Source organism: Orcinus orca, chromosome 12 (assembly GCF_937001465.1).
Source record: "Orcinus orca chromosome 12, mOrcOrc1.1, whole genome shotgun sequence".
NCBI classification, from domain to species: domain Eukaryota; kingdom Metazoa; phylum Chordata; class Mammalia; order Artiodactyla; family Delphinidae; genus Orcinus; species Orcinus orca.
In genome coordinates this window covers 70,465,709-70,489,684 of record NC_064570.1, presented here as the reverse complement: position 1 = coordinate 70,489,684, position 23,976 = coordinate 70,465,709, and the positions used below count along the sequence as shown (strand labels likewise).

At 37.4% G+C, this 23,976-nt stretch overlaps 1 protein-coding gene across 4 annotated transcripts in view; it reads right to left on the bottom strand.

Annotated features, from left to right (window-relative positions):
• Positions 1–23,976, bottom strand: part of CEP162 (centrosomal protein 162) — a 156,953-nt gene that overhangs the window by 43,853 nt on the left and 89,124 nt on the right. For 3 of the 4 annotated variants that reach the window (XM_049695336.1, XM_033428509.2, XM_004270068.4), the window contains 6 exons: positions 23,612–23,642; positions 20,917–21,033; positions 12,552–12,743; positions 11,877–11,958; positions 6,969–7,251; positions 5,843–6,104 (listed from right to left, as the gene is read on the bottom strand). In XM_049695336.1, coding sequence (XP_049551293.1) covers positions 5,843–6,104; positions 6,969–7,251; positions 11,877–11,958; positions 12,552–12,743; positions 20,917–21,033; positions 23,612–23,642 — 967 coding nt within the window. The remainder of the gene's footprint in view (positions 1–5,842; positions 6,105–6,968; positions 7,252–11,876; positions 11,959–12,551; positions 12,744–20,916; positions 21,034–23,611; positions 23,643–23,976) is intronic. The other variant, XM_033428507.2, reaches the window with a different exon arrangement.

The following is a 23,976-nucleotide window of genomic DNA, read 5'->3' as shown; positions in this document are numbered from 1 at the left end:
ATGGACAGTATCTTTTCCCTTTATACCTGAAAGAAAATTTGCTTGGATATAAAATTCAAACGTGAAAAAACACTGCAGAATTTGGAACCCATGAACCCTTCTTGAAAAAACAATGGATTAAGAAAATTCAGTCAAATAAGAAACCAATCAAAATAATTCCAGAATGGAGAAGCGATGGATAAGGGACTGGTGAAAAGCATTCTGGCCCTTTCATAGCCAGAACCAAGACCCTCATTCAAAAGCTGAGGAGAATTACAGTCGCTGGAGCGAATAAACTAAATATATCCTGAACAAGTAAAAATAAATCCAACAAAAATGGGTAGCAGGCATGTGACTGGGGGTTTTACTGCCTCATATTTCATAGAAGGGAAAACAGATAATGTACAAAATGTAGGTAAAAACAACAACATGGTTTTGCCAACCTTTCAGAGGTTTCCACAGTCTATTTTCTTAAAGGGATCTTTTGAGATGTAGTATTTCTTAGGATGAAGTTTCTTTCTCGTCTTACAGATTTAAGTGAAACTCAATCTAATATTTTATTTAAAAAGAACTTATGAAGTGTGATCTGTTTCTTATAAAATGCTTTGTCTGTTTGTCCTGCCTGTCTCCTTCCTTCCAGCTCCCATCCCCGCTTCCTTCGACCTGGACAAGGACATACATACAAGAAGCATGGAAAGAGGCTCACCCAGTGTGACCTCAGTTGTTCCTGGCTAATTACTGCTTTCTTTTTACTTCTCTGTGTTTTTTAAATTTAAAGAATGAGCAATTATTCCTTCTGTGACAGTAAACGTATCAGTCTAAAGATAAAAATATAAGAGGCAATAGCCCAAGAAAATTAATTTAGAATAAAAAGGAAAACTGCCACGTGCAGACACCACTAGCCGCCAATCTCCTTTTCCTCCCTAATAACAGAAACCTAATTTTGCCCTGGGCAGCAGTGTGCCAGTTAAAAACACCCATCTCCCTGGACTCCATGCAACTGGGGAGAGGGGTGGGAAGGAAACACAGGATCAAAGTTCTGGCCAATAAGATGAAAGCAGAAGTTTCCTACATGGCACTTCCAAGAAAGTGACTACTTTTCTGATTAAGAAGCTGCTGAGTTAACAGGCAGGGACCTTTTACCTTTCACCTCTCCTCCTGACAGGCCTGGAGGTTGTGTAGCCATCTTGTGACAAGGAAGACAAAAGTCACCGACTAAGGATTTTGCAGCAGGAAAGAAGGGTCCTTGCACAGTTGCACCAGCTATGAACTGACGAGCCCTGGTTTCTTGGTTACGTGAAAAAAAAGAAGCCTTCTAACTGCGTAAGCCCCAGTCATTGGGCTTCTTCTTCATCATACCCAATGTGGATCCCAAGCACAGTCTCTAGACTTTCTGGACACTCATCTTTGCCTCAGGGTCTGCTTCTTGAAGACCCAACCTGTGACAAGTAACAACCACCCCAAAGGAATTCCAGTTCTTTGGAAATGAAACTAAAGTCACTCTGGGAAATTTTCCAATAAAAAGACAGAGATTAAAAAATCATACTTAATGGATAGTCTAATGAGAAAAAGTAGCTCAGTATAAAAATAGACAGTCACAGTTTACCATTGTACTTTAATATGAATTTTACTGATGTGTTTCTTTTTTATTTCGGTAGTCACAAGCACTATGAAATTGTGAAATAGGGAAAAATATCCATAAAAATATTACTTTAATCTATCAACCTCTATACCAACCCCCTCGTTTCCTTCCCACCCCATGACATTACTTCTCTTCACTCTCATACATACACGCACAGGGGATCCTTTCAACCCCTGTATATACGTGCCTCTCCGCCCCAGCTGCTCTCTCCCACTGGTGCTCTAGATCTTTTTCTATCACCAGTAACGCATTTTTACTCTCCATCAATCCTTCCTCCCACCTGGATTCCCACGATCCTTGGGACCCCCTGGGACTCACTTTGTGGTCCTGCCTGTGTCATGCTGTATCACCCCCCTGATGTCTTTTCTTCCTTCACGACTCAACTTACATTCCACATACGTTGGTCTCTCCCTTCTTGCTCTCTCTCAGTTCACTGTACTCATTTGGCAAAAGCCACACCTCTTGACAACCCCAACTATACAACTACCCAACACCTGCAATCGTGCAGTAGAATGTGGCTGTGCACACACATATACAAATACACACACACCCTGCCTGGTCTCAACTTACACGCCGACGCTTCCTGCTGCAGTCTAACCCTCCAGGATTGCCTTTTCACATCTTCCCTCCTCCAACACCCCTGCCCCAACTTCACTGCCACCTCATCACATTGTACTTTACTTCTCAGAGTAAATGGAAGCAACCTCTCACCACTTCTACCCACCCACCAGTCTGCACCCACATCTCCCCCCTTCCTATCGGCTTGCCCACAGGCGAGCTGTCCATGGTCCTCTCTGAAGCCAACTCTTCCCATGTGCACTGGATCCCAAGACAGCTCCTCTACTCAAGGACACTGCTCTAGCAATTCTCCCCTCCATCATGCATTTCTGCCTGTCCACTGCATCTTTCCAAAGTGCATAAACATACTATTATTCATTCACAACTATTATTTCTCCCATTAAATCAAAACAAGGCAAAATAAAAGGCTTCTCCTAACTCCACTTCCATGTCAGCTACTGCCCCATTTTTTTCTTCCTACCTTTTACATGCTTTCCTCCAGGGGCATCTAGAGCTCAAAGTACCCAACTCCACTCCTCCTATTCTCACTCAGCTTGCCTTTCACAGCCACATATCCACGGAAACTGCTTGTCCAATACTGATGGCTTCCTTTCTGCTAAACCCAAAGGCCAGCTGTCAGTCCCCATCTCTCTTTATCCCTCAGCAGCAACTGATAGAGCAGATCAATTCTCCTTTACACACTGTCTTCACCTGGCTTTCAGGACCCCGCATACTCAGGTTTCCTGCAACCTTGCTCTGTCTTCTTTGCAGGCGACTCCTCTTCCGCCTGACCTCTTAAGGTTAGCATGCCCAGGGTTCAGGCCCTGGCTCCTTTTTCTCTAGATATGCTCTCTTGATAATCTTCATCAGTTGCAGAGAACATTATGCTTAGTGAAGTTAAGTCAGACTGAGAAAGACAAATACTATATAAAACTTCTATGTGGAACCTAAAAACTAATACAAATGAATGTACATACAAAACAGAAAGACTCACAGACATAGACAACAAACTCGTCGTTACCAAGGGGAGAGAGGGGTGGGAGGGACAAACTAGAAGTGTGGGATTAACAGGCACAAACTACTACACATAGAATTGATAAGCAACAAGTATTCACTCTACAGCAAAGAGAATTATACCCAATATCCTGTAATCACCTACAATGGAATATAATCTGCAAAAAAAAAATTTCACTATGCTGTACATCTGAAACTAACACAATATTGTAAATCAACTATACTTCAATTAAAAAAACCCAGACAAACATGGCTTCAAAAATATTCATCTTTAACGTCTGAAACCTACAGTCCACACCACCCTCTTAACTCTACACTTTTCTACCTAACTGCCTCCTTGTTTTCTCTACTTGTGTGTAGAACAGACACCTCAAAACTATCACCTCGACAGCTGAACTCTTGGTCTTCTCTCCACCCCCAGATCTACTCCCCCTCAGCCTTCCCCATCCCAGCGAAAGAGTAACTTCATTCTCCCAGTTGCCATCATCCTCGATTCCTCTCTCACAACCCCAAACTGATCTTTTAGACTCTTGGTTCTGTCTTCTAAATATACCCTTACCCAACTGCTTCTCATCACCACCACTGCTGCCACACTGGTTTCAGCCCCATCACTTCTAGCCTGCACTCCTAACATCACCTTCTAACTGGGCTCTGAGCTTCTTCCTGTGTCCTCTACAGTGTGTGTATATGTTTGTATGTATATGGTCTATAAGGTATCAGCCAAAGAAATCTGTCTAAAGAATAATTAGATGAATCACTCTCATGCTCCAAACTTTTCGTTGGCTCATGTTTTCACACTAAGAGTGAAAGCCTAAGTCTTTAAAATGCCCTAGAAAAGCCTACATGTGCCTCTCCCTTGACTCTCCGGTCTCATCTCCTACTCTCTCTGCCCACGCCGTATGGGCTTCCATGCTGTTCCCTGAACATGCCAGGCATCGCTCCCTACTTCAGGACTTTTGCACTATTTAGTCATTTCATTTTTCTGGAATACGCTTCCCCCAGCTATCCACACGGCCAATTCCTTTGCCTCCTCCAAGTCTTTGTTCAAATGGCTCTCTCTCAAGGAGGCCTACTCTATCTTATTGAAAACTGTGACCTCCCCCACTGACGTTCTTGCTCTACCTTTAGTTTTCCTTAGCATATAACCTCATTTACTGATTTATTATGCATATTGCTAAAAGTTTATCTCTCCTCATCAGATGAAAGTTTCACAAAATGAGGGAGGGGAGATATCTTTGCCTACTTTGTTTACTAATGTATCTCAAGGGCCTCTAATATTGCCTGGACCAAGGTCGGTGCTCAAAAAATATTTGTTATGTGAATGGATCTGGATAAAGTAAACTTCAAAAATGTTGGTGGTTAGTTTATCTAAAATACATATAATAAATAATATTAAAAACAAAATTTCATTTTCTTGATCCCGAAAGTACAGAATGAATACTCCTAAAACATTAATGAAAAATTTTCACACTCCTCTTGATGATTCTAAAATTTGGGAAATGTTCCAAGTGTTTTTCCTTAACATTAAGCACTAGATCCAATGGGCAGTTAATTATTAATAACAATGAGTAGATGACAACATCACAAGCAGATGTCCCACAGAAACGAGAAAATAAGAGAACACAAGAGACTTCTTAGGAAAAGGGGTCAGAGGTCCGTAGGTTAAGAACAGGAGGAAAGGAAGCTTGCATTAAGCCAACAATCATATTCCTGTCTCTCCAGAATAGCCATCCCCCACTGCTGTTCTCCTGCACTCTCATACAGATCAGCCCTAGCCTGTCCATCTTACACACACAGATCGCTGCAGTGAAGACACACCAAAACAGACAGAAGAAGAGAGTCTTTAATGCTGAAAGAATTTTAAATATAGACAAAGTGGTCCTGGAATTGACAGTAGTAGGGAAAGGCACTTCCCTACTTTTTAAGCTAGAAGTGAATTTTCCAGTGAGGTTAGTTCTCCTCCGACAACTATCACCAGAAAACAATGATGGAATTGGTAACCTATTTGATTTAATCACAAAGAAAAGAACAAAACGCTTCTGGTTCTACTGCTCTCCCTTCCCCACTGGAGTCTTAAGGCAACAGAAATGTTGGTTTGACTTGAGCATTTCTATTTCTTTTACTAGTTGCATGGGCTTCTAAGAGGAAAATTACCCTTTCCTTCTGCCAATATAGCGATAAGCAACTACATTAGGAAATAACTAACAGAGACACTGAGTATAAAAGTATGCATTCTTTGATCTATAAAACATCCTTACTCTCCAAGTCTATACTGAACTAATACCCAGATGGTTGACCCTCATTTATACGTTGCCATTTGCATTTTGAATTCATAGCTCTTCTCTGGCAAATATTTTGGATATTACATAGCCAACCAGATGAAGAGGGGTTTGACTCTCCTATTTTATATTCACTTCCCATACTTTCTGGGTCTCGTTCAGGAAAACCTAGAACTTATGACGAAAAACCTCCTGAACTCAATTGAATTGAATCTTTCAAAGATGGAATGCAGTACCTTATGAATAATTTTTTTCTATGAATAAGGAAAGTTCATGGAAGGAGGAAGGAAACAGGGAAAGTAGAGAACAAAGAAAATAAAATAATACACTATATGTACAGAATTCTATCATGAAAAGAGTGTATGATTACCTTTTTTCCTAGCCTGATTTGAGGGAGGAATGGATCTCAAGCTTTTGCTCTTCATAATGTCCTTTGAAGTTTTCTTTTCAAGATTAGAAAATGTCTTGAAGGGTGAACTGGGCTTGCCATACCCTGAGCTCCTAACTGATGCATATAATCCACTCTGGGGTTTTCTTTTAAATAGAGGAGGTGCACTTCTGGCCTTCTTGTATGGTAGCTGTTTACCAATCCCAGCCCCTTCTTCTCCAGAACTGAGTTGAGATCTAAAAGTCTGCGTACAAGTACAAGCTCTTTAGTACTTAAACTTCGACTACAGTTGCAAATAAGATTTAACAGATAGCAAAACCATACTGATTACTAAAGAACATAGTTCATAGAAGGCAAATCATTATATTAAAGTTCTCTAATTCATCCGAATTTTAGTATTTGGAAGCACATCTTCAAAGTCAGGAGTAAGACAAAGCAAAATAATAAAACAAAATAAGCTTGCCAGAAAGCAAGACATGTAATTACTAGAATCAACATGGAGGAGAGCAGGGAAGAACATGTTTTGAAACGACAAAAGTCTTAGCTTCTTTTTTCTCCAGATTTCTCAAGGTAAAAATTTATTAGTACCCTGCCTTATTCTATTGATACAAGGAGATAGTTTATGGTAAACACATAGCTCAGAACTGTAAAATAAAAACGGAATACTGTGGTCATGGAGCCTATATAATCAGAATAAATCAAGAACAGAGAAAAAAGGAACAATGAAATATATGTTTCTTAAGAGCTGCTAATAGCATTTACAGGAAATGTCAACTTACCTACTTTTGCAGAACACTACTAGAAAGATTGAAAAGCACTAGAATGACGAATACACTTTATTTTCTTATGTTACTCAAACTCTGGACTACCTTTACTAAAAAAATGAAAAATATGAAGAATGGCTTCAAGAAGAAAGCTAATGCTACAGTGCTATTTTTAAATTTGGGGACTACAGGGTGTTGTTATAGACTGCTCACAGATATCCAGGATCTACGTGGAGGTTAGTATGTAACCAATCCCACTAGTTTAAGAAGTACATACTTATCAATAGTATTTGTATAACTTCATTTATCAATATGTCAAATCAATTTGCATTACAAAAACTTACCTTATTTATTTTGTCATCCTGAGGTAATAATGAAGGACCAACAGACATTTTTTTCTTCAAAATATCAAGGTACATTTTATCTATTTGTTCTTCCACAGCATTTACTCTTGGATGGTTAGTTTCTGTACCTTCATTTGTTGCCTTTTCTAAAACTACATTCTCTTCATTTCTGTCCAAAAATTGGTTCACAGTTTGTGGTTCTTGAGACATAACATTTTGGTTCCTATTAAGGGGTAAAGGTCTAACAAATTCAGATTCTTTATTCTCAGCCAGTTTCTTATAGCTATAAAACAAGACAGGACACAGAGAATGAACCCTATGTAACTCCTCAAATATCAGTTTTATTAATATACACATACACGTGATACATATAAAATACATTTACATGATTAATATATGAGAGTATTAAATATATCTAATATTTGTAACTATTCAAATTAGGTCATTAATGTTAAATATATTATTTATAATTCTGGTTAACAGAGTATACTCACATAGCATCACATAATTGTTTTAAATTTCAGGTGATAATTGTAATGCAGTATAATATACAGGACTTCATGGTTGACTCTGAGACCTACTTCAAAGGAAAGCCAAACCAAACAAGGCTGAGATTGCTTTTGTCTAAGAAAAATTTAAAAATGAATTTCTAAGTGGCCTTTTTGTAATATATCTTTTATCTATAGTATCTCATAAAGTCAACATGCATTTGAAGGTTAAAAACATTTTACACATTTCTAGAAGAAACCAAGTAAGTAACCATAATTTACATCAATGAGCCATAAAATATAAATATTAAAATGCATAATTTCATCACAGTATAGGAAAATTTTTAAGTAAAATAAGAAAAATCACTAGGATTTTGAAATAAAATCATCTCTGTGGTTTAAAACACTTAAATGCAATGTCACATTTCAGACCATTAGATTTTCAAAATATGGAAACTGTCCCTTAAGGAAATGTTATAAATGTGGTTAAATATCAGCATATTATGGGAGCTCCCAAAATATGGATATTGTCATTGTCAAATTACTAAATCATGGTCAATTAGGTCATTTAATTTTGTAATTTATAAAATAAGATTAAAGAAAATTTAAGAAGCTACCATTTTCATATAAGATAGATTGGCTTCTTGATAATTGTTAGAAATAACAGAAGTAGCTGGAATCATCAGAAAATATAATAGTTCTTTCCTTCTTAATGGTAGCAGAACCTGGCTAGCTGCTCATCAAAACTGTTCCCTGTTCTTGCTGTGAACCAACAAAACTACATTTCCTCAACGCCTTCAATGTAGACGGGGCCATTCACTAGTTCTGGCCTTTAGAATGTGAGTGCTGTGGCGACAAGAACCTAAAATATGAGGCAGTGGCTTAGTGCTTGGGTTTTGGGTGGCAAGGAAACTGATAGTAGAGGCTGGAGAGGTGACAACCCATGTTTTATAGCGACAAAACATTTGCTAAACTGTCACCTATAACAGTTTATAAGGCAGACCACATGGCTACCGAGTGTGGGGTACTAAGGAAATGGTAGGAGAGAACAGGCAGTTTTTAGGTGCTAGCTACTACTGGCTACTTTTGACAAGATATTATGAGAAAAAGATGAGCTCAAGATAGAATGGGCTATTTTTTTAAGAAGAAATCAAAGGAAACAGAGTCGAGAAACTCAGGGCCTCTTAGGTTCACTCTCTGTGTCTGAACTCAAACAATAAGATTCAGCACTGAAAAATGCTATGAAAAAGCAAGACATCATGGGACTTCGTGGTTGAAAAGAGTGACTCAGTCCCTTGGCAAATATCACATTGTAAGTGTCATTTTCAAACACAAGGTTATTGTTCCTAATAATATCCAGACAGCTGCAATTAAATTGAGAGAGAAAAAACAAAACAAAAGAACAAGGAAGCAAAGACATAAAGCAGATTTAAAACCTTTGTGTAGCAAAGAGTGTTTAGTGTAGTTGCTGGCACATGGGACTAACTGGAACCAAATAGATCAGAAGCCTAATAAACTTTCTGAAGTAACTAATTACAAAGAAACCACAACCCTACTATTAAAAAAAAAAAAAAAAAGACTAGAGACTTGTTTGGGAGCCTTAAAACCACCTGTAGGCAGAAAGTGGACAGAGAAACCAGTGCATCCTCCAAGATGGGCATAGCTTCCCCCCCGAAACCCCCTTCAGTTGAAGCCAATGGTGATGAAATACAAGACAAATCCTTCAAGGATTGGAACCAGGAGCTATATGGAACCATATATATATATATATATATATATATATATATATATATATATATACACACACACATACCTACATACATACATACACACACACACACACCCCCTATATATATATATATATACACACATATATATACATATATATATATACATATATATATATATACACACACACACACACACACACACACACATATATATGGTAGTTTCTCCTTAAGAGCAGAACAATGGCGTAATTAAGGAAAATTCCCATCTTCAAGGTAGGGGGTCTTTACAAGGTCTTTCACTGGATTTCAAAGTTGCATTACTGATGGCTGTATTTTCTTCATACTTTTCCTTTCTGAATGAGAAGGTGTGGGTAATGAAGTATGTAACTTGTCTCTTTAATTCACTGATTAGTAGACAATGAGGAGCTATATTCAAACCTGATAAAGAGAACTGTGCTTCACCTGGAAATCCTGGCCTTTCAGATGGACAGAGTCCTGAATGGGACTTGAGCTGTTCGCTTTGAGGAGGGGCTGAGTAGGTCTTTGTATTCATAAGAGTAGAATGGATATTTGGCTATTAAAAGAGGAGATTCTGGGCTTCCCTGGTGGTGCAGTGGTTGGGAGTCTGCCTGCCGATGCAGGGGACGCGGGTTCGTGCCCCGATCTGGGAGGATCCCACATGCCGTGGAGCGGCTGGGCCCGTGAGCCATGGCCGCTGAGCCTGCACGTCCGGAGCCTGTGCTCCGCAACGGGAGAGGCCACAACAGTGAGAGGCCCACGTACCACAAAAAAAAAAAAAAAAAAAAAAAAAGAGGAGATTCTTGTGGAGACTAGCTAGATGCCTACCAAACGCATTTAACTTTTCTTTCTGGGCACACAAGCAAACCATATTTCCCAGCCCTCTTGGACTCTGTTAGCTAGATGTGCTGGTTCTTACCGATAGAATGTGGACTGAAGTGATGTAACATTTCTGTGTTAAGGCAGTTAAAAGGAATTATGGTAAACCATCTTTTTTCTCTCCTTAGCGACTGTTTAGATGAGGCCATGAGAACCTTGAAACTGTGTGTTGATGACAGAAGCAGCCTAGGTCCCTAAATGACCATGTGGAGTAGAGTCCCGCCTCAACTCCACTGAGACACATGGGGTTATGATGCGAGCAAGAAATACATTTTTGATGATGTTAAACTACTAAAATTTCAAGGATATTTTTGTTACAGCAGCTAGAATTACTTATCCTAATTTACTAAAAAGTTTTTTGATATGTGTACTAAAGTTTATACTACTGACATTTCTATAATTATTGTTATGCCTTTAATGTAAGTACACTTGGCTCTCAGCTTTTAAAACACAATGTGAAAATCCTTATTTAGAACTCACATTATTAAAATGGTGCTACCTATGCCAACAAAGACACAGGATGTGTGAAAAATCTCTTCAGTAACACTAGCACAGCCCCAAACAGCAATGGTAAGGAAGCATAACTGAGCTTTAAAAATACTAACTAGCACTGCAGACCAGTGGAAGAATACTAGGCTTAGTATTCAAGTCGACGGGGTTTAGTGTAAGCTACGCTGCATCATTTTCTCTCAATTAGCACAAAGGGAGGAACAAGGCCAAGAAATCACTGCAAGTGGATTTACAGGATGAGGATGGGGTTCAAGGGAGGCTCAAAAAGTTGTCTGTTGATAACACAAATGAACAAATGAATACATGCATGGATGACAGGCTTTTCACAGAAATATTTCATGGAGATCAAAGACCTGACAACCCAAGTGCATTCCTGGGTTATGGCCACATGATCTTGAACAATTTACTTAACCTCTTTAAGCTCAGTTTCTTATCTATGAAATGGGGATAATAATGGAAGAGACCTCATAGAAGTGCTTTAAGATTAAATAAAATCTAGTATGTAAAGAACTCTGCACAGTACCTGGCCCACGGTAAGCATGTGATTAAAATGCTAGCTGTTATCATCACCATCATCGTCGTCATTACTGGCTCCTGTGAGAGCTCCACCACTAAGTTGGTTTACCTCAGTTTCATCGATAAAGATGCCTGACCTACTTATTCTGAGGATCTCATGAGATAACGGGTGTGACACTCTAAGTGCTTCACGAATGCAAAGTGCAGCCTTACGACGAGGCTACTGTGATATGCTTCTCTGTGTTGGTGAATGACAGCCATGTCCCACAAGCTGTCATTAAAATGTACCAGAGCTGGAACATTTTCATGAAGCCCATTTTTCTTGTGATCCAAGAACTCACCCTGAAAGACAACAGCTGGTCTGTGACTAAGTGTAAAACTAACTGGCTTATAAAGAAGTGAATGGATGACTCAGCACAGAATAAAATTAATTTCCCTCTCAGCATTCAAATCAACTGTCCCTGAGCTATTTAGAGCTGAAGGGATTTTATTTTTCAGTGGAAAGCTTTAAGACTACCTACCTAGTAGCAGCAACTTTTTAGTAGCATTTATTTTTAAATTTTACCATGAGAAGAATTTTGATAAACTAATTGAGTAAGACTAATGTGAAAAAAAAAAACAGGAGTGACTCACAGGTAGACACATACCAGCTACACGTTAATCATTCATTAGGAATGGTTTTGTAGAACAAATGATTCTAAAAGTCCCCAGTGACAAAACAATAAACAAACAAACAACCTGTTCAATCCATTCCAAAAAAGTCATACCTGAGAGGTTGTAAATCGAAACCACTGACCCCAAAGGAATCTATTCTGATGGGCTTCATCAGCTCCTCTACTGTGGGCAGATCTGAGAGGGGAGAAAAGTTAAAACAGCAACCAAAAATCTTATGTAAATTGCTTAACTTAGTGTCTAATACCACCAAAATCACATTTTCTCTGATTGACGTAGTTAACAGAACAGCACATACAATAATCCCAGTTTCCCCCATAAGAAAATCTTCTTTGATATTTATATTTGATATATATATTTACATATTTTATCTCTCTCTCTCTTTCTATATATATATACATACACACATCAAATATATGTGTATGGGTGTATCCACAAATACACACACACATACACACGTTAATTATATATTTAGTTAATCCCAAAATACTGTTCTCTATTTAAAAAGTAACTTTAGTATATGTTCATGGAAAAGTGTAAAAAATGTGAAAATATGCAACTGATTTCTTAATTCGGTCAAGGCATATTAGAGGAGGAACTGAAATTTCATCCTATGTTCAGCTCTAACTTTATAGCTAAACCAGTGATTCCCAGATTTAAACAAACGCTTTAAATTCAGATACTGAGAAACAATCACTAGAGCAAACTGCATTTAAATTATACCACACTGGAAACTGTCCAGAGAGGGTCTCAAACAAAGAAGCTTTTACCAGATTCTGTGGTAGAGACGTTTTTAGAGGACGCTTCATTTTCTTGAGGATGATCTTTTGCTGAGTTCTTGGTATTTTCCACTGCATTACTCTCAGGTCTTTGTTCATCTGCATCTCCCAAAGAATGGGCAATATGACAATAAGCCTGATGTAGTGCTTCAATGTCACTACTGCTCTGTCCATAAGAAACACCTGTTGAATTAAATGTAATCTCTAGTATATTCACACAAATACCTAAGAAATATGGAACACTAACATTGTCCCTTAATCTATTAGGAATGGTGTACAAGCCTATAGGACAATACTGACATGATCAAAATAGAGTGAAATACAAACCTGGGTCATGCATGGCCACAGCCTACCAGCATGAACCACAGCAGGCTCAGGAACTCCTGTAGCGGGCTGAGATGTGTCCTGACGTGCTAACTGTAAAATATGACTCTACTAGTTATCGTCTCTTCCTACTACCCTTAATCGACCTCTCTGCATTGGATAAAACTATTCCTAAATTTCTCAAATTGACACAATTTTTCAAGGATTCTGTCTCTCATCTCTCTCTCTCTGCCTCATGGGGCCACCAAGCATCTTGTACTCTGCATTTCTTCAACTGAAATTCAATCCTCTAGCTTTGCAAACCAATATGTTCCAACAGCCTGCCAAAGCTGCTATAATAGAAAGTGATTTCCTAGTAGCCAAACCCAGCCTTTAATTTTCTTCAACTTTTAAAAATTTTCTTCACCCTGTGAGACGTGTGACCCTGCCATTTTCCTGGGGACTGTTTCCTCTGCATAGCGCCTTCTTGTTCTTCCCACTGCTCTGACGGCTGCTTTTCCATCTTGTATGGTAAATGACTCATCTCAGGGCTCCTCCATCTCTTTTTAAAACCTCTCTTTTTTTCTGGGGGGGGGGGCGGTGGCAGTGGAGTGGATAACTTCATCAAGACCCTTCACTTAATAACTGCCCATGTGCACGTGACTCCCAAATCTATGTCTTTTGTCTTTATCTCTTTTTTGAACATTAAACTTCCTGACAAGGAGACTGTTCTATAAGCAAATCATATCTAATACATCCTCGAGTGAATTAATTATATTCCCCAACAACATCTGTTCTGCTACTAGTACCTGCTATTCTGGCTGTGGTATGATCAGTCACCCAGTCATCCAAAATAGGAGACGTGATGTCACTGTTCACTCTTCCTTCCCTATTAACCTCCTCCTCTTCCCACCAACTGATGAATACACTCTAGAGGAAATAATTCAAAGGATCTAATGACAACAATGATCTAAGACTTTTATGAGTATTTTCTTACTAATTTTGTACTCTTCACTACTAACAGTGGAATTTTCAAAATTAGAGAAAAGAAAAAAGTGCTATAGAAGAGTGGAAAAAACAAAAAGAGAGAAATATGGTGACCAGTCTCCTTTTCCCTTGATACCCATGAACTAATCAATTAATGCCTAAAAATATTTACAAGAGCATATACAGCCTCCTCTTCCTCTATGTGATGTGTAAGTTGCACAGTATAAAATTCTGAGGAACTACTTTCAACTCTAAACATAAGAGGGAGCCAAGTGCCACATATGATTGTGTAAGGATGCCTCACAATGGGATATCTTTCTATCTACTGCTTCAGGTCACCACTGTTATTTGGAGCATGCCCAATAAAGGAATAGATTTGATTAAATACATTAAAAACAAAAAAGTGGAGGATACCGTGAGATCAGAATCACTGACAGTTTTAGCGGCAGGGATATTCAGTAGGACTTGAGGAAAAAGACCTTGCCTGCTAAGCTAAGCCTAATGGTCCCCAACCCCCGGGCCATGCCGTGCATGGCCTGTTAGGAACCGGGCCACACAGCAGGAGGTGAGCAGCAGGCGGGTGAGTGAAGTTTCATCTGTATTTATAGCCGCTCCCCATCGCTGGCATTACCGCCTGAGCTCCGCCTCCTGTCAGATCAGCGGCGACATTAGCTGTCCACTACCGGACAGCAACCAAAATGAGATTACAGAGTAGGCTGGACGTAAGCAACACACTTTGGGTGTCACTGTCTACCATCACCCCCAGATGGGACCATCTAGTTGCAGGAAAACAAGGTCAGGGCTCCCACTGATTCTGCATTATGATGAGTTGTATAATTATTTCATTATATACTATAATGTAATAATAATAGAAATAAAGTGCACAACAAATGTAATGTGTTTGAATCATCCCGAAACCATACTCCCCTGCCCCCCGCCTATGGAAAAACTATCTTCCATGAAACCGGTCCCTGGTTCCAAAAAGGTCGGGGACCGCTGCCCTAAACCACCTGTCAGATTCAGAGCAGCATGACTGAGAGAGAGAATGAATTTTTATGAAGAAAGGGAAAAGGCACAAGGTGTTTCGTCTCCTCTACAGAAATACCAGGATGCTTAATTATCTTCAGAGTATGTATAAAAGAAATGATCCCAGTGGCAAATGGCACAGCAGCACTGAATGCTCATACCAAATTTAACACGTGTGAGGTGTCAGAAAGAAGAGGCTCTGGCTTAAAGCAACAGCTGAGCAAACATGCAGAAAAGCAACGATGTAAAAGTTAGAAAACAGAAATGGAAGATCGAGTGGTATCATGGGCTGCTCAGAAAACAGAGCAAGGGAAAGGCACTTTTCTCCTAATTTGAGTCATTAACCCAACTGATGTTAAAAATAATTCCAGGGTCATATATGTTAACTTTTTTCATGCATTTTATAGAGAAAAGGGCTGACTTCTCTGCATGTATTTTATATATCACCACAAGTCAAAAACGCCCTATTTTTTTCCACTTTAGGAGGTTGAAAAGGGTCAAATCCTGCTGGGCAGAGGCAAGGGTCCCGTTGTGGAGCCACACTGTCCTCCTGTGACTGCTCTGGTCATGCAGCCACAGCACAAAATGGTACCTGCCCTTGAGACAAATGAAAACAAGCAAAAGGCCAGATCTGGCCCTCATTTTACAGTTACCAACCATTTTAAGACAATAAAGCACAAGTTTCATGAATAGTATTATCAAAAAAGAGATCATCTTTGACAACATATTACCTAAACGGAGCCTGCTTAATACTGGAAGACACCTGGTAAACAAAAAACAAGCCACTGATCTTTTCAGTTTTTAAACCAAGTTCAGGTGCTGATTTGAAAATTTTCAAGTGTATTTTTTGAAATGCTAGGTAAATTCAATACCTCACAACCAAAAGGTATTTATACTCTATGCCTTCAGGTTCTTTATTATAATCTGTACTCTTAACAGAGTGTTGATATAAATAATAATGATGAGAACCACACAGTTGCCACTGCTTGTTGAATCTTAACAATATACTAGGCACTATATATTAACTCAGTTGATCATCACAAGAGCTCATTTTAAAGAAGAGGAAACAGGCTTAGAGGCATTAATTGTCCAGTGTCATGCAGCTGGTAACTGGCAAGGCTGGGAATATGAATCCAAGGCCACAAGACAGTAAGATTATACTTACACTCTTCTAGTAATTGACTTACCAAATTATTTCAGAGTCAAGAACATTTAAGAAATAAGACCAAGAAAATTTAGCTTTATATAACTGACCTGGATCATCTTAATAGAATTTTTGCTTCCAGCAATAATTTTTTATTTCTGAGTTTTTCTTATAACCTACAGCAGCGGTTTTCATACTGAGTTTTACAAAACAGTTTTCAGAGAAAATCACGGGTTCCACAGACATTTGACTGAAATTTCATTTTAAAACACAAAACTGTAATAAAAAATAATCTGCACACTCAAATGTGCCATTTATGTAACTATAAAGAGCATCAGAGTGATAACTCTTGCCTCTGGCTTTGTTTTCATGTGTATCTTAGAATAAAGCTTCTCTGGCCATCCTGTACATAAAAGAACCCTCTACTATGCATCACTGATTAGAAAAGCTGTAGCTCTACACTGGTCTTTTAAAAGAATCCATATCTGCTTACTGAAAGAAGTGCAAGTGGATTGACCATCACAGCACATATGTGACAAGTACTTAAATAAAAACAGCAGTAAGAATGAGGAACATGTGCTCAGCACATGCTTTCAGCATGGCGGAATATTCACTTGGGTAGTAACAAGTAAATGAGTAACATGTCTTGATGGAAAAATTCTGTTCTAATTTTTTTTACGTTTTAAAATGGAAGTGGATGAAACAAGATAGTGGTGACTCTTGGAACGGCACTGACTAGAAATAAAAGATCTGAGTGGACTTTGTGGTTTTGATCATGTTTGGTTTTCTCATCTGGTTGCTGGTTACATGGATGTGTTCAGTATTTGAAAATTCATCAAGCTATGATGATAGGTGAATTATTATACAAGTATATTATACTTCCATAGAAAAGTAGAAAAAAATAAGAAATAAAATAAAATGCAAGCAGATGTTCAGAGTTGGTTAGTGATTTATCATTTCTATTGTTCTTTTTTTCCAAGTGTCTGGGTTGGTTTAGTTGACCATACTGGTCAACTGAGACTTGCAAAAAAGCAAGTTGAAAAGTTCCCATTTGCACTTGTTTATCTGGTAAACCAAGAAAACGTTCATATTATACAACAAAAACAAAATATACAAACATATTGGAAGTCTGATGATATAAGAATGTAACAAATATCTAGAACTTTTAATTTTAAAAATTTTAAAGGACCATTACTACTCTAACTTTATAAGTAAATGTCACATATGTAAACATTTATATTTATACTGATAAAATACATTTTTAATCTATATAGAGGTACTACCTAAGATTCCATTTAGAGGTAAGAGTTCCACTGCTTTAAAAAAAGTTTGAAAAGGCACTATCTTAAAGGTCTTTACAACCTTTAGTCAAGTCTAGATGGTCCTAGACATTTCAGAATTTTAGGATGTGATCTAGCTTTTGCCTACACAGAGGGAACTATGGAAACGCACAAGACCGAAGCCTCAATTCTCTGATGCATGGCAAATTTAATGGAACACTTGGGGGGGGGTGGTGCAGAAAATGAGTCAATATTCATCTACAGTACTATACTTTGTAACAACAGCATTCATTCATTTATTAACAAGTATATATCTTAAAACACACTTTACTCAGCCTACTAGCATTATGTGTCACAATTAGCAAGTTCAGATTATTTAAGTTGTTAAATATAGTAGCAAATATGAGACTGAAAATTTAATTGTTGACACAGTCCACCAAAACTGAATCAAGAATAAATAGATAATTTGATCAGACCAATCACTAGAACTGAAATAAAATTTGCAATAAAAAAACTCCCAGGCTTCCTTGGTGGCGCAGTGGTTGAGAGTCCACCTGCTGATGCAGGGGACACGGGTTTGTGCCCCGGTCCAGGAAGATCCCACATGCCACGGAGCGGCTGGGCCCGTGAGACATGGCCACTGAGCCTGCGCGTCTGGAGCCTGTGCTCCGCAACGGGAGAGGCCACAACAGTGAGAGGCCCGTGTACTGCAAAAAAAAACAAACAAACGAAAAACCAAACCAAAACAAAAAAAACGCCCTGCAAACAAAAGTCCAGGACTGGATGCCTTCACTAGGGAATACTACCAAACATACAAAAAAGAACTTATACTGATCCTTCTCAAGATCTTCTAAAAGACTGAAGAGGAGGAAACACTCCCACAGTCATTCTATGATGCCACCATCACTGATTCCAAAACCAGACAAAGACACTACCAAAAAGGAAAATTAGAGGCCAGTATCTCTGATGAATATAGATGCGAAAATCCTCAACAAAATATTAGCAAACCGAATCCAACAATACATAAAAAGAATCAGACACAATGATCAAGTTGGATTCACCCCAGGGCCACAAGGATGGTTCAACATATGCAAATCAAGCAATGTGATACACCACATCAACAGAAGAAAAGACAAATGATATGATCATCTCAACTGCTGCAGAAAAAGCATTTGATAAAACTCAACATCCATTCAGGATAAAAACTCTCACCAAAGTGGGTACAGAGGCAACATATCTCAATATAATAAAAGCTATTTATGACAAACCCACAGCCAAAATAATACTCAACAGTGAAAAGCTGAAAGCCTTCCCACTGAAATCTGAACACGATAAGGATGTTCACTCTCACCTCTTCTATTCAACATAGTTTTGGAAGTCCTAGCCACATCAATCAGACAAGAAAAAGAAACAAAAGGGATCCAAATTGAAGGAAAGAGATAAAACTGTCATTACAGGCAGATGACATGACACTCTATATAGAAAACCCTAAAGACTCCACACCAAAACTATTAGAATTAATAAATGAATTCAGCAAGGTAGCAGGATACAAGATTAGTATACAGAAATCTGTTGCATTTCTTTACACTAACAATGAAATATCAGAAAGAGAAAATGAAAAAACAATGTTTTAAAAATGTATTAAAAAAATACCTAGGAATAAATCTTACCAAGGAAGTGAAAGACATATGCTGAGAACTATAAAACGTTGATGAAGGAAATTAAAGATGATTCAAAGAAATGGAAAGCTATCTCATGTTCTTGGACTGGAAGAAATAATATTGTTAAAATGGCCATACTAGTAACTGAAAGCAATTTATACATTTAATGTGATCCCTATCAAATTACCCATGACATTTTCACAGAACTAGAACAAATAATCCTAAAATTTATATGGAAACACAACAGGCTCAGAGTTGCCAAAGCAAATCTGATGGAAAAAAACAAAATTGAAGGCATACCTTCCAGACTTCAGACAATACTACAAAACTACAGTAACCAAAACAACATGGTATTGGCATAAAAACAGACATATGGATCAGTGGAACAGAACAGAGAGCCCAGAAATAAATCCGCACACCTATGTTCAATTAATCTTCAATAAAGGAGGCAAGAATATACAATGGAGAAAAAAACAGTCTCTTCAGCAAGTGGTATTGGGAAAGCTGGAGAGCCTCATGTAAATCAATGAAGTTAGAACACACCCTCACACCATAAACAAAAATAAACTCAAAATGGCTTAAAGACTTATAAGACATGACACCTTAAAACTCCTAGAAGAGAACATAGGCAAAACATTCTCTGATATAAATCACAGCAATGTTTTCTTAGGTCAGGCTCTCAAGGCAAAAGAAATAAAAGCAAAAATAAGCAAATGGGACCAAATCAAACTTATAAGCTTTTGTACACAAAGGAAACCATAAACAAAACTAAAAGCAACCCACAGAATGGGAGAAAATATCTGCAAATGATGCAACTGACAAGGGCTTAATTTCCAAAATATACAAACAGTTCATACAGCTCAATATCAAAAAAACAAACAACACAATCAAAAATGGGCAGAAGACCTAAACAGACATTTCTCCAAAGAAGCCATACAGATGGCCAAAAGGCACATGAAAAGATGCACAATATTGCTAATTAGAGAAAGGCAAGTCAAAACTAAAATGAGGCCATCATCAAAAAGCCTACAAATAATAAGTGCTGGAGAGGGTGTGGAGAAAAGGGAACCCTCCTACACTGTTGGTGGGAATGTAAGCTGGTCCAGCCACTATGGAGAACAGCAGAGAGGTTGCTTAAAAAACTAAAAATAGAGTTACCATATGATCCAGCAATCCCATTCCTGGGCATATATCTGGAAAAGATGAAAACTCTAACTCAAAAAGACACATGCACCCCAACGTTCATAGCAGCACTACTTACAATAGTCAAAACATGGAAGCAACCTAAGTGTCCATCAACAGATGAATGGATAAAGAAGATGTATACACACACACACAATGGAATACTACTCAGCCAAAAAAAGAATAAAATAACATCATTTGCAGCAGTATAGATGAAATTAGAGATTATCATACTAAGTGAATTAAGTCACAAAGAGAAGACAAATACCGTATGATACCACTTATATGGAGAATCTAAAAAACTGATACAAATGAACTTATTAGCAAACCAGAAACAGACTTACAGACATAGAAAACAAACTTTTGGTTACCAAATGGGAAAGGGGGGAGAGGGATAAATTAGGAGTTTGGGATTAACAGATACACACTACTGTATGTAAAATAGACAAATAACAAGGACCTTCTGTATAGCACAGGGAACTATATTCAGATCTTGTAATAACCTATAATGGAAATGAATCTGAAAAAGTTATATACACACATACGTATGTATGTGTATACACACACACACACATAATTTAATCACTGCTGTATTCAGTGAATATAGCAGTGACACAATACAACACTATAAATCAACTATACTTCAATAAAAAATGTAAAATTTTATTGGTATAACTATGACATATATTATATCACATACATTTCCCTAGAAATGAAGTCAATTAGTCATAGAATATTACATATTTAGAGAACAGCTACTTTGTCCCTCTTACCTGTTCCTGTCATTTCATTATCAGTCATATCTGGCAGTGCTTCTGGATTAGTTGTTGCTCTCTCCTGGTCATCAAGGTTGACCTCTGCAACAGAGTCTAATGAATCAAGCAGCACTACTGGAATAACATAAAAGAAAAAAATATTAGGAATATAGAGAAGCTTGTATGGTTCCATAAACAAAATATTTAAATTGTATGCAATCTGTATAAAAACAAAGATAAATGTTTACATATAAAGAATACATAACCATAGATCTAAAAGAAGCATTTTATTCCTATATACAACAGAGTAGGCTTACGTCAACACATATCTATGCTTATATACAAGTCTAATTTATGTTTATATGTAAAAAAGGCAAAGGTCTGCAAAAAATAACAAAAATTTTTTCTTCCTCCAATTTTATTGACGTATAATCGCCAATTAAAAATTGTATATATTTGAGATCTATGACTTGATTTGATAAACATACACATTGTGAAATAATCACCAAAATCAAGATAATTAACATATCCATTTACCCTTTTTTGTGTATGTGGTGAGAACACCTAATATCTCCCCTCTCAGCAAGTTTCAAGTAGTATACAACATTAACTATAGTCACATTGTTGTGCATTAGACCTCGCACATTGTTGTGCATTATTTACCTCGTATAACTGAAACTTTGTACACCTTAACCAACATCTTCCTATATCCCCCAACCCCAGCCTCTGGTAACCAACATTCTACTCTGTTTCTAGGAGATTGACATTTTTAGATTCCACATATGTGAGAATATGCAGTATGTCTTTCTTCATGTGGCCTATTTCACTTCATGTAAATGTCCTCCACATTCATCCATGTTGTTGCAAATGGCAGGATTTCTTTCTTTTTTTAAAGTGAAATATTACGCATGTAAATACATATTACATATACATGTGTAATATTATATATACTACATCTTCTTTATTCATTTGTCTGTTGATGGACATTTAGGTTGTATCCATACCTTGGCTACTATGAATAATGCTGCAATAAACATGGGAGTACAGATATCTCTTCCAGATATATATCTAGAAGTGGGATTCTGAATAATAAGGTAGTTCCACTTTTAATTTTTTTCAGGAACTTCTATATTGTTTTCCATAAAGGCTGTGCCAATTTACATCCCTACCAACAGTACACTAGAGTTCCCTTTTCTCCACATCCTCGCCAAAACTTATTTTTTCCTCTTTCTGGTAACAGTCATTCTTACAGGTGTGAGGTGATATCTCATTGTGGTTTTGATCTGCATTTCCCCGATGATTAGTGAACTTCAGTATCTTTCCATACACCTGTTTGCCCATTTATATATCTTCTTTTGAGAAATGTCTATCTGGGTCCTCTGCTCACTTTTAATTTTTTGTTGTTGTTGTTACTGAGTTGCATGAGTTTTTTGCATATTTTGGATATTAACCCTTTACCAGATACATGGTTTACAAATATTCTGTCCCACTTTATAGGTTGCCTTTTCACTCTGTTGTTTCCGTTGCTATGCAGAAGCTTTTTTTAGTTTAATGTAATACCATTTATCTATTTTTGCTTTTGTTGTCTGTGCTTTTGGGGTCATATCCAAAAAATTATTGCCTAGTGCAACATCAAGAAGCTTTTTTCCTATGTTTTCTTCTCATAGTTTTGCAGTTTCTGGTCTTATATTTAAGTCTTTGATCCATTTTGAGTTGATTTTTGTATGTGGTGTGAGATAAGGATCCAATTTCATTCTTCTGCACGTGGATGTCTAGTTTTCTGAACACAATGTATTGAAGAGACTATCTTTCCTCATTGTATATTCTTGGCACCCTTGTTGAAGATCAGGTGACACAGATGTATGGATTTATTTCTGGGCTATTCTGTTTCATTGCTTTTGTTTTTGCTTCATTGGTTTTATATGTCTGTTTTTATGCCAGTACCATACTGCTTTGGTTACTATAGGTTTGTAATACATTTTGAAATCAAGGGGTGTGATGCCTCCATGCTTTGCTCTTTCTCAAGTTTGCTTTGGCTATGTGAGGTCTTTTGTGGTTCCATACAAATTTTAGGATTGTTTTTTCTATTTCTGTGAAAAATATCATTGGAATTTGATAGGGATTTCACTCAATCTGTAGGTCACTTTGGGTAGTATGAATGTTTTAACAGTATTAATTCTTCCAATCCATGAGCACAGAATATCTTTCCACTTATCTGTGTGTTTTCAACTTCTTTCCTCAATGTTTTATAGTTTTAAGCATAATTTACCTCGTTGATAAAATTTATTCCTAAGCATTATATTCTTTTTGATGTCACTGTAAATAGAATTGCTTTTCTGTAGTTTTCCTGAGGAATATTTGTCTGGTTTTGGTATCAAGGTGATGCTGGCCTTACAGAATGAGTCTGCAAAAATTCCCTCTTCCTGTATTTTTTGGAAGAGTTTAACAAGGACTGATATCAATACATCTTTGAATGTCTGGTACAATTTATCCATAAAGGCATGCTGGGCTTTTAAAAAATAAGTACTCTTAAATACAACAGGAAGAATTTAAGGTAGGCATAAGGAAAGTATTATTGAGAAAATGTGTAAAGTTTAATTCATCAGAAAATATTTAAAAACAAAAATAGTAATTTATTCAGAATTATTTAGATGTAATTCTGAACAGACCAATTTTTCGCCAATGAAAATTTATGAATATATATAATATTTACCATTAGCCAGCATGCCAGTTTTCTCTTCTTCCTAAATTAAAAAAAGAAAATAGTTACATGATTTGAAACTGAAGTTACACAAAATGACTGCAATGCAAAAGAATAACAAAACTTGAAAGCCAGTGCTTTACTCCATGATGAAAAGATCAAGAAACGTGCTTTCTGGATTTCTTTCATCACACTCATTCACCGACAATTCTATAAGACTAGAGAATGTAGCTGTGAGAGAATGTCTAGAAGTCTCTTCAGAACCTTGGTGATTACCAGCAATTAATTCAGGCCTTTATAAGCCTTGTTTAAAATATCTCAATGCCACTTGTTCATCCACCTTGCTCAGAAATTCTCCTACTTTTCGAACTCCAAGA